This window comes from Solanum lycopersicum, chromosome 5 (assembly GCF_036512215.1).
Source record: "Solanum lycopersicum chromosome 5, SLM_r2.1".
Classification (NCBI taxonomy): Eukaryota; Viridiplantae; Streptophyta; class Magnoliopsida; order Solanales; family Solanaceae; genus Solanum; species Solanum lycopersicum.
In genome coordinates, this window is record NC_090804.1 from 60250325 (window position 1) to 60266324 (window position 16000).

Sequence of the window (16000 nt, forward strand, 5' to 3'; positions counted from 1 at the left end):
GAGTGTTAAGGTGAAGTCTGAGTAGCCCAACTCACTATCCTCTTTTGGGGTTTTCTTGCCTGTGTTCTTTTTCCCCAAAAGACTGATTACTTTTTCTGTTGAACCAGCACGTTATATATTTTGTACATAGTTTAACTCTGAAGCATGATGGCTAAAATGATATCCCGATAAAACTGGAAAATGTTGCATGACTAGGCGTAGTAACTGATAATTGTGTGGCTCTAAACATGAAATAGAGTTACACCATTGCATTACCCTAAATCTTCAAGTCAAACTAGGTGTCTGATAATCTGGTATAGTGATGAGATGTCAAGTGAGCGTGAGGAAAGTTGAATAGTCCACTACTGATACTGAGCTAGAACTTGCCTGGTTAGTCCTGTTAAAAGTAAGCCGTAACAGACAATTAGGAAAGGATCATAGGCCCTTATTCAATATAGCCCATTTCTAGCCTAAATAAAAGAAACCAAATGAAAGTTATCCTTCTTTGATCCAAACAATTTGAGCTTAAAATTAAACCTTTCTTTTTCACCCCAACTGATCTTTTCTGGGAACAATATGTTGGCCCTGGTCCCTCCTTGGACGTGTGCACCTCAGCTTATGCCAAAAGCATAAGTTGAGGGTGGCTAATGCATAAACAACCTTCGTTATGGCCCTGACCCGACTTTGGGTATTGTGTACCTTGACTCATGGCAAAGCCATGAGTTGAGGGTGGCTGTTTTGAGGAATGCTCTGGAAAGTGGGGTTGAAAGAACAAAGAGAGAGAAAGAACAAAAGTAAAGTGACTCAAGAACTCGTTGAAAGAAAAAAAAAAGAGAAATATTCAAGAATTACAAACAAGAAAAGAAAAGAGTTACTTACACAAATGAAGAAAGAAGGGAAACAACAAGGTGAAAGAATAGGAGAAACTGTGCGAGATAAAGTGATAGAGAGTGGAAGGTTTAGCCGATATGTCAAGGAGGGCAAAAAGTCACTAAAGTATACCTAAATATACCCTACCTGACTCTGAGCCTACGTTACAAGCTAAAAAAGTCCTATCGTGATCCTAAGGGTTGTATAGCGAACTTAAGGCAGTGAAAATAAGGGCAAGCTTATGGCAATAGGTATGAATGAGTGTAACTTTGTTCTGAGAGCGAGTGTTGAAATGTAATCCTTATACTCAAACTGAAATCATTGTGTGAAAAATGAGGATTTTGTTCTAAAGTGAGGACACTAGTTGCTATACCGGAATTGTTAGCTCCTCGGTGAGAAATTGAAGAGGATAGGTGTTAGTGCGTGGTGAGTCTGTGTCATGTTCGAATCCCACAAAATTCAAGCCTAATAGTGATAGCATGCATAGATTTGATGAGATTAATCGGGATTGATAGCCAAATGATTGCAAAGGATAAAACATGAATACTATTGTACAAAGATTGTGTAGTGAGTCATAGTGCGTCGCTTGAGGACAAACAACAAATTTTAAGTTGAGGGTGTTGATATACCGTGGTTTCATGGTATAATTAATACTTTTTCCTTAAGTTTAGTGTGTCCGAAAGCCCTTTTTGTGCTAATTTTGATATAAGTTTCTCTTTGTTTTGCAGGAAATCTGTCCAAAGCTGAATACGGAGATTTTAAGCGAAAAATGCAGAAGAGACCACCTACGGAGCTTATGACGGTCCGTCTTGCATGTGACAATCCATAGGTGGCAGTGTAGAGAAGCTGCTGAAGGAAGATGGGGAAGTCTGACCAAGTGTGGGATTACGAAGATTGTGACGGTCCATCATGGCTATGACGGTCCGTCCTGCAGGTTCGTCGTGAAGATCAGAGAAGTGATCCCAGTACCCAGATTCCAAGAGTTGAAGTATTTTGAAACGAGACCCTCGACGGACCGTTGTGCCTATGACGGTCAGTCACACTTGCCGTCGAGGGGATGAAGAAAGCAGCAGAAGAATTGCACCAAGTATGGGACGACGGAGTTCACGACGGTCCGTCATGACCACGACGGTCCGTCGCGTGGTCCGTCGACCCAGCCGCGTTTTGGCAGATTTCCAGTAATTAGAATCCTTGTTTAATTAGGTTTTTATTTTTTTATAAATAGTTCGAAAAACCTCATTTTTGAGGTTAGACTCTGTGAGATTAAACATCATATTATTAGACTTTGTGTTTTAGTGTTTGATTTTTTGGAGATTCTTACAAGTGATTTTTGGTGATTAATCAAGCAATTTTTCGGACTTTATTCTTTCTCATTGAAGTAAGTACATGAATTCTTGTTTAACCTATTTGAATATTGTGTTTATGGCTATGAGGAACTAAACTCCATAACTAGGGTTGTGGGAACCATAGGCAAATAATGAGATAAACCCTAGCTAAAATAACAATTCTAGAATAGTGTCTTGCATGTATTAATAATTCTTTCGCTTAGAAGTCTTTTTAACGGATGATCAACGTTAGAACTCGCCTTAATGCTACTTGCCGGACCAAGGAGGTAGATAATAGGAAAAGAATTATTAACATAGATTTAGTGTATACTATCTAATAGGCTAGTATTGATTGGTACGAGGTAATAACTTAGTCAAATATCGAATACGATGCTTAATATGAGGTAAAGATAAGGGTTAGGAAAGCAACACACGCAGCCGGACCAAGGTGCGGAGTGAGATTTTCTAGATGCCGGACCAAGGATTTAGAAATACATAACTTGTCACTTTGCATGCAAGATACTAGGAAAGAATTGTTATAGTTAGAATTATCAAGTTATGAACCTGTGGGGAACGCGTAAACCCTAGTTACTTTGATTAACTGATTAAAACCCAAAATTAAAAGCTGTTAAGTGTCTCTGTCAAGTTCGTTAGTTATTTTTACTTATTAGGAAATACAAACCCCCCTTTTTATGCTTTTACTTTCTAAGGAAGTCATCAACCGAACAATAGTAATAACAAGTTGAAGTTAAGTCTAGATTATTTTCCTCGTGGGAACGATCCCAACCTCACTAGTTGGGTTATTTACTTGACGAGACCGCTTTACTTCTCATTTGAGAGGTAAGTTTGAGCGTATCAATAGGCCTAGCGATTGGAGGGATGTGTACGTCATTTGAAATATTTTGTTGCCCCAAAACTCAAATTTATACAAATTTTATCAATAAAGATGAATGGGGATACATATCAGGGAAGTCAGTATACAAAATAGCCAGTCCCACGCAGGGGTACAATCCTATACTATGCTTCTATGAAAGTACCTTCGTTGTTGAACTTCTTGTCGTCTCCAGGTGCCAACATCTTCGGATAGTAGCTTGTGAAACTATTTCTCCAACTAGTATAAACTATGATCTAATTCATACCCAGCTAGACAATGATTTTTCAAACAACGTATACATCCTTCAAATTTAAACACATATGTTTGAACGTTCATTTAGGTCGTAAGCCTTTTTGGACTCATGATAGTCTTCTAATGGGCCCAAAACGTCTTGGGTGTTGGGTCATCTCAGTTCAAATGTTCCTAAATTTTGGATTTTGGCTTGACTCTACGCTAGTTGACTAGGAGTAGCTTTGAAAGACCAGGGACCCAAACGGACAATTTGGGCTGGAACTCGTGACAATCATTGGACGCATGATGAACCAATAAATTATCGTTAATTCTGGAAAAATATTGAGTATAGAAAAGTCCGGTTGTGGTTCCGCAGACGTCCTTTAATATATTGTACAATATATATCAGAATGTGTCATGAAATGCAATGCCAGTTTAAAACACATTAGTCACAGATAAGCAATTCAATAATTACTCTTAATTAAATAGTCAAATCCTTTTGGTTAGAACTTAATTAATCCTCAACGGAGTCGCTATTTCTATTTTACGAAAATATTTAGTAAAAGAAAAAATGACTATGTTTCGAAAATTCAATTAATCTTATGATTTAATAGAAATCAATTTTCGAATTAACAAAGTCGCCACTAAATTTTTAATAAAAATTAAGAAAAACTTTTATAATTATTTTTAAACGATTTAAACAAATAAAATCAATCGAAGAAGGGTTTGAAGTTCAACTGTACATTCCGAGAAGGTGTTAGGCCCTCAAAATGCTCGCTTACTTGCGGTTGACCGACGATTTGACTAAAAATAACTTTTCAACTAACTTTTTGAATTTTTAATCAAGTAAAGAAATTCATATTTTTTTAATTACTTATTCCTATTATTTTCTAATTAATTATTTCAATTGAAAATAAACTAAAGGTGAATTTTCTAAGAAAAATAATTCAAGTATTGACAAAACTAATAGCGAAAATAAAACTAACAAATATATATTTTGACAAGACTAATAGTGAAAATAAAACTAAGTAATAAATATATATATTGACAAGACTAATAGTGAAAATAAAACTAAGTAATAAATGTATATATTTTGACAAGACTAATAGTGAAAATAAAACTGAGTAATAAATGTATATATTTTGACAAGACTAATAGTGAAAATAAAACTAAGTAATAAATATATATTTTGGACATAAAAGAGAAATGATTATCTTTGGGGAATTAATTAAGTTAAGCCACAATGTTAAGCAACATAATAACAAATAAATAAATAGAATAAGGGAGAAAGTTCGAATTTGGGCTATTTGTCCTAATTTCAAATCAGATGGGCTTTTGGCCCAAAACTTGTCCTGCAAATGGATGAGTTTGGCCCCTTTTCACTCTCAAACTCCTATGTATACAACAAATGTATATAGTTGTATATAGGCCATATTTTGACTGATTTTCATGTACATTGGACTGCATACCAAGCATATGCAGCCCTCTTCAATTCCTGCGATCTATATTTCAATTTTCAGTCTTGTATTCACTGCACTTAATCCTGTATATTATGTATACATTATATGTATACCACTATATATAGCAGATATATAGCACGTTTTCAAATTTTCCGGGGCTTGGAATCGGAATTTAACCCCTTATCATCGGTTCCCTTGACTCGAACAACAAAGAATCCGACTCGAAGAAATTCAACTCGATGATATGCTAAGAGGGGAGTCCGAAGGGACTCGGATGGAGTTTCACATGCAAAATAGAAGGAAGAGAATTAACAAAGAACCTTTTCACTTGAATTAAAGTTAATAGAGCGAACAAGAATTATTTTACACAAACAATTGATATCTAGGTGCTCAAATAAAAAAATAAAACAAAATGCATAATGTATAAATCAATGATCATGACTAAGCTTCCTATTTGGAGTAACTGGCGGCATAAACCAATAGTAATATATACATTACTAGAAACTATAAGCATATCCTTGTATGTAACACTTAGTCACAACCATAATATCAAATCAATCTTGAATACATAGAACTTAATACTAATGACTCAAATAAAATTTTATAACTTAGCTAATAGCTACTATTTTCAAAAAAGACATGTCAAAATGAAGGGGGGATATGTTTAACCTTTTCTTGTTTTAGAAATAAAATAAAGTCATATCCAGAAATGTGGCCAAATCTTACAGATGAAGCAAACTTAAGTTAGAAGAATGAAACCAGAAACACAGCAAATGTCATCAGGACAAAGTGAAACAAAGCATACATTTCGAAGTAGACTCAACGAAGAAACCAAATAAAAGAAATTGAAACGGTTAGTAGCATACACAATATAAGAACTTGAAATGTTGACATCTTAATTCATTTATTCTACTCAAGGCGAAAGAATAAAACATATGGCATCGAAAATTAAACAATATTATGTATTCATGGCGATCAGAAAATATAAGCAGTAAAACAAATAGAAGAGCTTGACAACTAGACTATGAAGGAAGCTAAGAACATAAAAAAAAAATGTAAAGGGGACAGAACAATATAGCCAATATATTCAAATTGTAAATCACATGAATGTAAATAGCATGACCAACATGAATCAAAGCAAACTTTATTGATTTCGGATAATGATTGATGTTCGAAAACTCACAAGAAAAGCAAATATCAAATGCACGTGATATGATACATTGAGACGAAATACAAAAGGAAAAGTCAATACCTTTCTTCAGCCAGCGAAATGAGACCAAACGAGTAGGGACGAGCTCTTCCACCATACGAGTTTGAATCTCGAGCAGCTGACCACGAAATAAACCCGACTCGAACAATGGTTCTCTCACAACTTAAGATTAAAGAAAACATATAAAAGTTCTTGAATATAAATGTGACTGTTCAAAAGAAATCCCGACTCTAAACTTCCAGACTTTTTTCCCCAACTTATTGTAACTATCTCCAACCCTTTTTTCTCAACTTTTTCCCAAAATTTCTTTGCTCTTTCAACTCCTAGCAATGAAGAATGAGCCGATATTTATAAAGGGATATTTAGGGCAGAAAGAGGGAGAAACCGATTGAATTTTGAATTTCAAATTCAAATTCCCTTCAAGTGATAAGGTTGCCAACTCAAAAAATTGTACACCTCTCCAACGGATTGAGAATCGCAGACATTTGCTTTCTGAAGAAAGGACAAAGGCAATGGGAGATCTCGACACCTGGATTCCGACAAACAGATAAGAGAGAGGAAGGGGACGACGCGCTAGGCTGCTGGACTCGCGCTTTGGTTTGCGTCTGGAGTTGGACGCGATTTTGCTGGTTTTACGTCGGTAGTTTACGCAGAGAACAAGATGAAGGCGCAGGGGTCGGGTCACGTTAGTTGAGCTGATGGGGTTCTTTTGGTTCCTTTTTGGAATGGAAATTGGGCTGAGAATTGGATATATATTTTTTTGAAGTGTATTGTATGCTGGCTTGGGAATTGTATCAGAATGGGTTGCAGCTGAGTGAACTGGAGATAAGTGGGCTATCGAAAAATGAATTGGATTATGGTCCAAAATTGGGCTCATAATTGAGTTAAGTTGGAAGTCAAAGATGGATTAAATTTAAGAAGTAGCCAAATTGAGTTAAAATAACAAATTTGTTTAATCTTTAAATAAGATGAATTAATATTAATTAATTGTCGAGCTTCTTAATTTTAACAAAAATAAAATAATTAATTTAATTATGAACTAATTAAACTAAAAATATAAATTATTATTTAAACCACACTAGTTGTCGAAATATATTACTAAAACTAAAATCTTTTTGAGTTGATTTTTGAATAATCATAAAGTATACTAATTATATACATAATTATGTAAAATATATATGTTATTTAAAAATTATAAAAAAAAATGACAAAACTATTCAAAATAGCGCAAATTTTATATTTTTTCTTAAAATTTTATAAAACTAATTATTTTAAATTGTTCGGAAATAAAGAAGCTCGTGAATTAATTTCTATCGCAGGGGGGTCAAAATTGGGTGTCAACAAGATCCACTAAGAAAAGGCCTAGTGAGAGAGTAAGTTGAAAGATCATCTAAGGGAATAGATTTACGGCTTAGGACAAATCAGCATGATGGTAACACTATCTAGCAGACTGGAGATCCCAAGAGGTAGATATAAGGAGGAAAATAAATTTGTGACTGACGGTTCGACATTGTGAATCAACTCAATCTATTCTCATGATGAAGACAATGTTCAGGAACAAGGTTAAGACTTTAAGTCTTGTTAATGAGTTACTAAACTTTGATGTTTTTTTAATAATTTGCTAAGTTTGACAGATTTTACCAAATAGTGTATCTATGAGATGACACGGTTAAAAATCACCTATGTAAGTTTGAAGTATAAGCCGCTTCAATGAGAATTTCATGTCAAAATTCTATTCTTTATATACTCATGAAACTAGGAGGTGTAAATGGCTGAAACGAACACAACCATAAGAACCATAAATGGTAAAGGATTAATTGTGTGACATATGGTTATCTAGCTATATACCAAATCTCAAAGGTTCAAAGATATCACCTCTACCAATTCACCGAGTATATCCGACATATGTTCAATATGGAAAGTCCAAGGGGAAACCTACTTATCCAGATGCAATTGATCCTTGCTTGTAAAGTACATACTCGTCCATGCATTCCTAATGTTATAATCATTCTCCATTCATGTGGGGGATTGTTAGGTACATAGCAAGAGTTAATGGAAAATGGAGGGAATATGAAAAGAGAGGAACTTGGAAAGTTGGGCATTTGAAGAGTTGAAAACTTGAAAAGTCCTCTTATGCTTTAGTGAAAAAGCATTTCTCTTTCATCGGTGGTGGAAAGAAAAATAGAATAGTTTAAATAATAGAAAAAATTTCACTATCAACTAATTAATTGAACGTTTTGGTCATTTAATTTATTTAATTGATTAAATATATAAATAACTAAATAATTAAAATAAACTGTGTCCAACAAATAGTCTCTCGATTATTTTCCAAAGCCAAAGCCAAAGCTGAGCCACGCGACGATGTCAAATAGTAGGAGTGTTTCTATATTTAAACACTTGAAAAGTACTCTTATGCTTTAGTGAAAAGGCATTTCTCTTTCATTAATGGTCGTATGAATTTCGAAAGGTTGCAACCTTTCGGAACCAGTTTTTCTTGTCTATAAATACCACTGGATCTTCAGACTTTTTCCTGGAGAATTTTTCTGATTTCTTCTTCTTCTTCTGCACAAAGTTTCTTCTTTTTATTGTCATTGAGTTGCTCATTGATACCGGCATTTTTTGGTATGAATACAATGGTAATTGAGATTATTCTATCCTGGGAGAACATATTTCAAATCAATCCTCGAATACTAGAGGGAAATAATTTCTTTAAAGGAACACTGTGTATTCACTGGGCTTGATCTTTTTATCATTTTGATTTTTCAGATTCTGGTATGTTTGCAAATTTTAGTTTTTTGTGAATTAATTGTGTTCTTATGTTCTTACTGGTTCATTAAACTTTGATAATTTCGTGTTTCTACAAAGTTTATTGAAATTAGTAATTCTATGTTTTTTAAACACAGATTGACAACAAAAACTAGTTTGACTATTGCTCCAGTGTTGACTGTTTAATCGCTTCATGACATTTATGATTGGAGAACAAATTAAGTTTCGGAGAACCTTCTTATATATAGCTTTTACCGATAGATTGAAACAATTATTGAAAATAAATTATTTTCTGATTATTTATATTCTTGTCCAAAATTGGAGTTCACTATAAAGATTAATCATCCATATTAGATAGTGTTTTATAACTTTTCCTTATTTATTAGAGGTGTTCGTGAACGAATGGAATCAAAATTGAAAAAATAATGTATTGCTATAAATAACTGATATACAACTCAATAGCATACATTTAATATTTCAAGTATATTATCACCTCATATTTTTAGGTATTATTGAAATATATTAAGCTTATTAAGTGTCTTATGTTTGTAGGAAAGTGTTCAAAATAAAGACAAACAGAAAAAATATACTAACAAATAATCTATTTATGAGCGCACAATGTCTACATGTTCAATTAATTATTCACATCCGAAAATGATTGCATTGGCATTGTTGCTAAAGAACGGCTTATTTCTAATAGCATTTTTATAAAATAACTCTTTTTAAAAGTGGTTTTGAAAAAGAAAAAAAACAATATGTTTAATTAATTCATTTTAAAAATGATTTTGATAAATAAATTGTATTTGGCTAATTTATTAAAAGTGTTTTGAAAGTCAAATTACGTTATAATATTAACATGATGAATTAAATTTAATTAAAAATACCAAAAAAATAAATTTAAAAATCACTATACAAATCAAATCACTCTATTCGAAAAATTCACCACAAACATATTGTTGTTACAAAATAAATAAATCCTCCATATTTTTATCCTACAAAAATTTTGTTGTTACCTTTATTTCTAATCATATAAAATAGTATGTAAAATATAAACAAATAATCATATATTTATATAAAAGAAAACCTAGGCCGGCCTATGTGGCGCCACCACAAACAATAATTTTCTTTTAACTATATTTATTTTCAAAACTAGCCTTATTTTTGTATGAAAATATGTTACTTTTTTTAAAAGTTGCGATTTTAATGAAGAGTTGTGACTTTTATCAATAGTTGTCTTTTATGAAAAGTTGTGACGTTAATAAGAGTTGCGGCTTTATCAAAAGTTGTGATTTTTATGAAAAGTTGTAATTTTTATAAAAGATTGTGAACTTTGCGGAGGGTTGCAACTCTTTCAAATAGTTGTAACCTTTATGAGAAGGCAACAAATATTTGTTCACACTACCTTTTATTGTCTATCAATAGAGGAATTTATAATCAATTTAAAATAACAAATAATATGATCTTCTTCTTTCGAAAAATTAAATATTTGTCTATTTTTCTCCTGTTGAGTGACTTACTGACACCACTATTTTTGTATCAATAAGTGTGAACTGTAAGTTTGTGACTTAGCAAATGCACCAGAATAATCTACCTTTATTCATAGGTTCCAATGCCTTTTTATAGAAAATACATGAAAGTTAAAGAAAAACGAAAATACAGGACATGACTCAACTAACTCCACTACTGACAGAAAAATAGGAAATAAAAATTGACTTGTTCCAACCCTGAAGAATAGGTCTTTGTTGAAGTTAACTAAAACTGAAGAAAAACTAACTCAACACTCCCTCCCTTGAACTGAACTCAATCAAGAGTTTCAATTCACAATTTTTATCCCAAATGCTTCTCTGATTCTTTGAAATGATGCCATCTTCAAAGGCTTTGTCATTATGTCTGCCAGCTGCTCCTCAGTGCTGCAATAGACCAATTTAACAACACCTTCATTTGCCAATTCTCTGAGAAAATGATATCGAACCCTTATGTGCTTTGACTTTCCGTGCATGACAACATTTTTTGACAACTTGATAGTGGATGTGTTGTCACAAAACAGAACCATCTCTTCATCTTGTTTATGCCCGATTTCTTTCAATATTCTTTTCATCCAGATGGCTTGACAGGCACATGTAGCTGCTGCTACATACTCTGCTTCAGTAGTTGACAGAGTGACGATTGGTTTCTTCCTTGAGGACCATGCCACAGCTCCTCCACTCATTAAGAAAACATATCCTGAAGTGCTCCTACTGTCATCCACATCCCCCGCATAATCACTGTCGGTGTAGCCTAAGAGTTCACTTTTTCCTTCACGTTGATACCATATTTCAAATTCCAGAGTTCCCTTCACATACCTCATGATTCTTTTTGCAGTACCAAAGTGCAACTCAGTAGGATTTGCCATAAAACGACTAATAAGACTTACCACGGACATCAAGTCAGGTCGCGTGGCTGTGAGATACATTAAGCTGCCCACCATTTGCTTATATAGTGTTGAGTCGACCTTCACACCAGCTTCATCCCGGCCAACCTTCTGTCCAGGGACTATCGGATTGCAAACAAAGTTGTAATTCTGCATCCCAAACCTCTCGATCAACTAAGCAGCATATTTTCTTTGACATATAAAGATGCCATCAGCCTTCTGTATCACTTCAATGCCAAGAAAATATCTCATCTTTCCCAAATCAGTCATGTCGAATTCATCCTTCATGGTGCGCTTAAACTCATTCAACAACTCCTCATCATTACTAGTGAACAATAAATCATCAACATAAATGCTCACAATTATGATTTTACCTCCCTTTTGCTTGATGAATAATGTTTGTTCACTAGAGCTGCTTACAAAACCTTCTTTGACAATATAAGCCTCAATGCGACTGAACCAAGCTCTAGGTGCTTGTTTTAGTCCGTAAAGGGCCTTATGTAGCTTATAAACCATGTCCTTCTTCCCTGCTACTTCATAACCTTGTGGCTGCTCTACAAATACATCTTCCTTCAACTCACCATGTAAGAAAGCAGATTTGACATCTAGCTGATAGATTCCCCATCCTCTTTGTGCTGCTACAGCAATGATCATCCTTACTGTATCCATTCGATCCACTGGTGCGAATACCTCTGTGTAATCTACTCCGTACTCTTGAGCATATCCTTTTAGAACCAGCCGAGCTTTGAACTTGTCTATCTCTCCCAGTTCATTTAATTTGGTATTATAAATCCAGTTAACCCCAATAGCCTTGGCTCCAACGGGAAGTGTAGTTAGTGACCACGTGTGGTTCCGTTCGATGGACTATATTTCAGCATCCATCGCTTGTTTCCAACTCTGATGTCTGATGGCTTCTTGAAAACTGGTTGGATCTGATATGATCATGAAAGCTAGAGTTTCAGTCTCGACTCTAGCCATGTTTATTTCTTCCTCTATATCTGATAGCCCTTCTCCTGTGGTATAATCTGCAGACCATATTGGTGGTTTTCTCACCCTGCTAGTTGTTGTTATCGTTTCTCCAGTTGATGGATTATTTGGTGAAGGAACATCATCAGTGTATTCTTCTGTTTCTTCCGCTTCCTCAACACTTTCATAATTGTTTTCCCACTCGAGTTCAATGCTTTCTTCACCAGAATAACCAACAGCTTCCCAATTCCACTTCTTATCTTCCTCAAATATCACATCTCGGCTAATGTGAATTCTTTTCTCCACTGGATCGAACATCTTAAAAGCCTTGGATTCACTGCTGAAACCTAATAGGACACACTTCACGCTTTTATCATCAAGCTTGTTTCTTTTAACATCTGGGATATGAACATAACCAATACATCCAAAAACCCTGAAGTGTTCGACTGATGGTTTTCTTCCACTCCATGCTTCTTCTGGGGTCATGTCTCTTACAATGAGTGTAGGAGATCTATTAAGAACATGATTCACCCATTGCACAACATCTGGCCAGAAAACTCTTGGTACATCCTTCTCTAACAAAGCTGCTCTCACCATGTTCATGATTGTACGATTTTTGCGTTCAGCAACGCCATTCTGCTGGGGTGTGAAGGCTTTGGTCAGCTGTCATTTGATTCCATGCTCTCTACAGAATTCCTTGAACTCATTTGAGTTATATTCTCCTCCTCTATCTGTTCTTAGACATTTGATGAACAATCCAGTTTGCTTTTCCACAAATGCTTTGAATGTCTTGAACTGATGAAATGCTTTTGATTTTTCTAGCACAAAATATATCCATGTTTTTCTTGAGAAATCATCAATGAAGCTTATCAAGTACCTTATTTGACTATTTGATGGTGGATTGATCGGACCACAGAGATCAGAGTGAATAAGCTGCAATGGAACACGATGGTGTTTCCCTTTGACACATGCCTCACAGTTGGTTTTCACATCTCCAATTTCAGGTAATCCCACAACCATCTCTTTACTGCATAATGTGTGAAGTCCCTTGTAGCTGAGATGCCCATATCGATGGTGCCACAGCTCTGCCTCGTCTGAGATATCAACCTGCAAGCATTTCTCCTCTTTTGTTTTGTCATTTGATTCACCTAGCAAGATAAACATTCTATTAGCACTCATAACAGATTCTGCTATCTTTCCTCTCGAGGGATGAACGATGCTGCATGTGTTACGATCTCCTCCTTTGAATAGCACACTAGACCCCTTTCTTGAAGTTGTCTAACACTCAGCAGGTTGTTCTTCAATTCCGGAATATAATACACATCGTTGATCACATAGTTTATTCCTTTAAGCATTATTTTTACCACTCCTTTCCCACCAACCATCAGTTTGTGATTGTTCCCAAGCTTAACATTATGTGTGAAGCTAGTGTCTAAACTTGAGAACATACCTCTTTCTCCACACATATGGTTTGAACATCCAGAGTCCATGAACCACACATCTCTTCTTCGAGCACCTTGAAGCTCCACATACGTCATGAGAAGAACTTCATCCTTTTCTTCGATCTCTGCAAAATTTGCTCCACTATTCCCATTTGGACATTCATATTGGAAATGTCCAAGATTATGGCAGTTGTAACACTCGATTGTTGCTTTGTTGAATGAGAGTCCTCTGCCCCTGCCTCGGCCTCTGTATGATCCTCTGCCTCTGCCTCTAACATTTAGAGCCTGATCATCTTCTTCATGACTGATCTTCTTTAAAAAAATTTCATGTACAGATAGAGAGCTTTGCAGTTCGTCAATCGTCATCCTTTCTGTGTCTTTTGACTCCTCGATAGACACCACTACATATGTGAATTTGTCAGTCAGAGTTCGAAGTATTTCTCAACAATCTTTGAATCTGTCATGTCTTCTCCGTTGCTTCTCATCTTGTTGGAGACAGACATTACTCTTCCAAAGTAATCATCAATGCTCTCTTCATTCTTCATTTCAAGAACCTCAAAATCTCTTCTTAAGGTTTGGAGAAGAGATCGCTTCACCCTTTCGTTGCCTCCAAACTTTTTCTTCATCGAATCCCAAATGATCTTGGATGTTTTGCGATTCAAGATCTGTTCAAACACAACCCGATCAATTGCCTGGAACAGGTAGTGCTTCACTTGATGGTCCTTCATCTTGATCTCATCAAGACTCTTCTTCTCTGTTGCTGTCATTTCAAATCCTTCTGCTGGTTCGTCGTAACCCTCATCCACTAGACTCCACAGACCCTTGGCACGTAAGAGATTTTCCATCAGTTCACTCCAGTGGTCATAGTGACCATCAAATTGTGGAATCTTGGTGAGTGTTTTGTCGTCGCTCATTTTTCTTTCTCTTAGATCACTCTGTTTGCTCTGGCTCTGATACCAAATGTGAACTGTAAGTTTGAGACTTAGCAAATGCACCAGAATAATCTACCTTTATTCGTAGGTTCCAATGCCTTTTTATAGAAAATACATGAAAGTTAAAGAAAAACGAAAATACAGGACATGACTCAACTAACTCCACTACTAACAGAAAAATAGGAAATAGAAATTGACTTGTTCCAACCCTGAAGAATAGGTCTTTGTTGAAGTAAACTAAAACTGAAGAAAACCTAACTCAACAATAAGTTGATAAATAAAATTAATTCGTCCTGAGAATATAATTCTTTAAAGAAAACTTATATAAATATACTATAATAAAAAAAAATATTTACCATTTGTAGCAATAATTTTTTTTCACTTGATCACTTTTAATTCATTTATAATATAAGTTTAATATATATTACAAAGAACAATTTATTATTCACATATAATACAAATTTTAATGATGAATAATATATTTATCACACATTTACACTTATAATACAATGTGACTTTTTTTTACCAAAGAAACATGATATATTTCAAAAAATAATTATAATTCATATATATTGCATGCATAATTCAGTTTTAATACATATTACAGATTTAACAAAGTATTACTATAAATGGTAATAAACAATAAGTATAACTAAAATCAGTAATTATTTTCTAAAATGTATTAATCTATGTAATTTTTCCTTCTTTAAACCTTTGATACTGGAGAAGAATAGTTTTCTTAAAGTCGTGGACTCTATTTTTTCTTTTCTATTTCATTTTATTTTTACATATCATGGTATATTTTTACACTCATTATTTTATGCTTATATCATTAATTATTTTTTAAGTACATGTTTTAAACTCTGTTGTTTATGTTTCTACAAAGTTATAGTCTTCGGTTATATTGAACATATACACATATAGTATGTATACTCATTGTGCAGAAAATAATTATTATACTCGGGTCCAAGAATTCTTATTTTGATATTTTATATTAAATTCTATAACTTAAAGGTACTATATATAAGTTTAGATATTATCTATTTTTACATAGATATGAAATTTCTCACTTATCAATTGAAGAAATTCATTATATAAATTCAAGAGTTATAGTTGTTTTCATGTTCAAGTGTAATTCTTTTTATTTTTTTTTGAATATGTTAACCAATTTTTGAATTTTCTCCCAAGACATATATCATAATTGTATAATCTATGCAACTTAAGTGTTTCTTTTTAGGGAAAAAGGACAAATATACCTCCGAACTACCATAAATAGTATGCAGATACCCTCCGTCATTCTTTTGAGACATTGGTGTCCCTTCGTTCATAAATTAGAGCATATATGCTCTTCACTCTAATGAAGGGGCAGGGGCACCAATTGTCTCAACGTATAACGGCAGGGGCACCGATGCCCCAAAAGTACGACGACAGGGGCACCAATGTCCCAAAAGTATGACGAATGGTATTTGCATACCATTTAAAATAGTTCGGGAATATATCTGTCCTTTTTCCCTTCTTTTTATCACGAAATGCAT

General features: G+C 34.3%; 2 protein-coding genes across 2 annotated transcripts; both read right to left on the bottom strand.

Moving 5' to 3' along the window:
• Positions 1-10528: 10528 nt before the first annotated feature.
• Positions 10529-11281, bottom strand: LOC138348939 (secreted RxLR effector protein 161-like). The gene has a single exon (XM_069298547.1). It carries the CDS (start codon positions 11279-11281, stop codon positions 10529-10531), a length of 753 nt encoding a protein of 250 aa, XP_069154648.1.
• Positions 11282-13955: 2674 nt separating this feature from the next.
• LOC138348940 (uncharacterized) lies at positions 13956-14447 on the bottom strand. The gene has a single exon (XM_069298548.1). It carries the CDS (start codon positions 14445-14447, stop codon positions 13956-13958), a length of 492 nt encoding a protein of 163 aa, XP_069154649.1.
• Positions 14448-16000: the final 1553 nt, after the last annotated feature.

Bases quoted from the DNA above. Each gene is read 5' to 3' on its own strand.
- LOC138348940 (XM_069298548.1), bottom strand. From the start codon at position 14,447: ATGAGCGACGACAAAACACTCACCAAGATTCCACAATTTGATGGTCAC.
- LOC138348939 (XM_069298547.1), bottom strand. From the start codon at position 11,281: ATGCAGAATTACAACTTTGTTTGCAATCCGATAGTCCCTGGACAGAAG.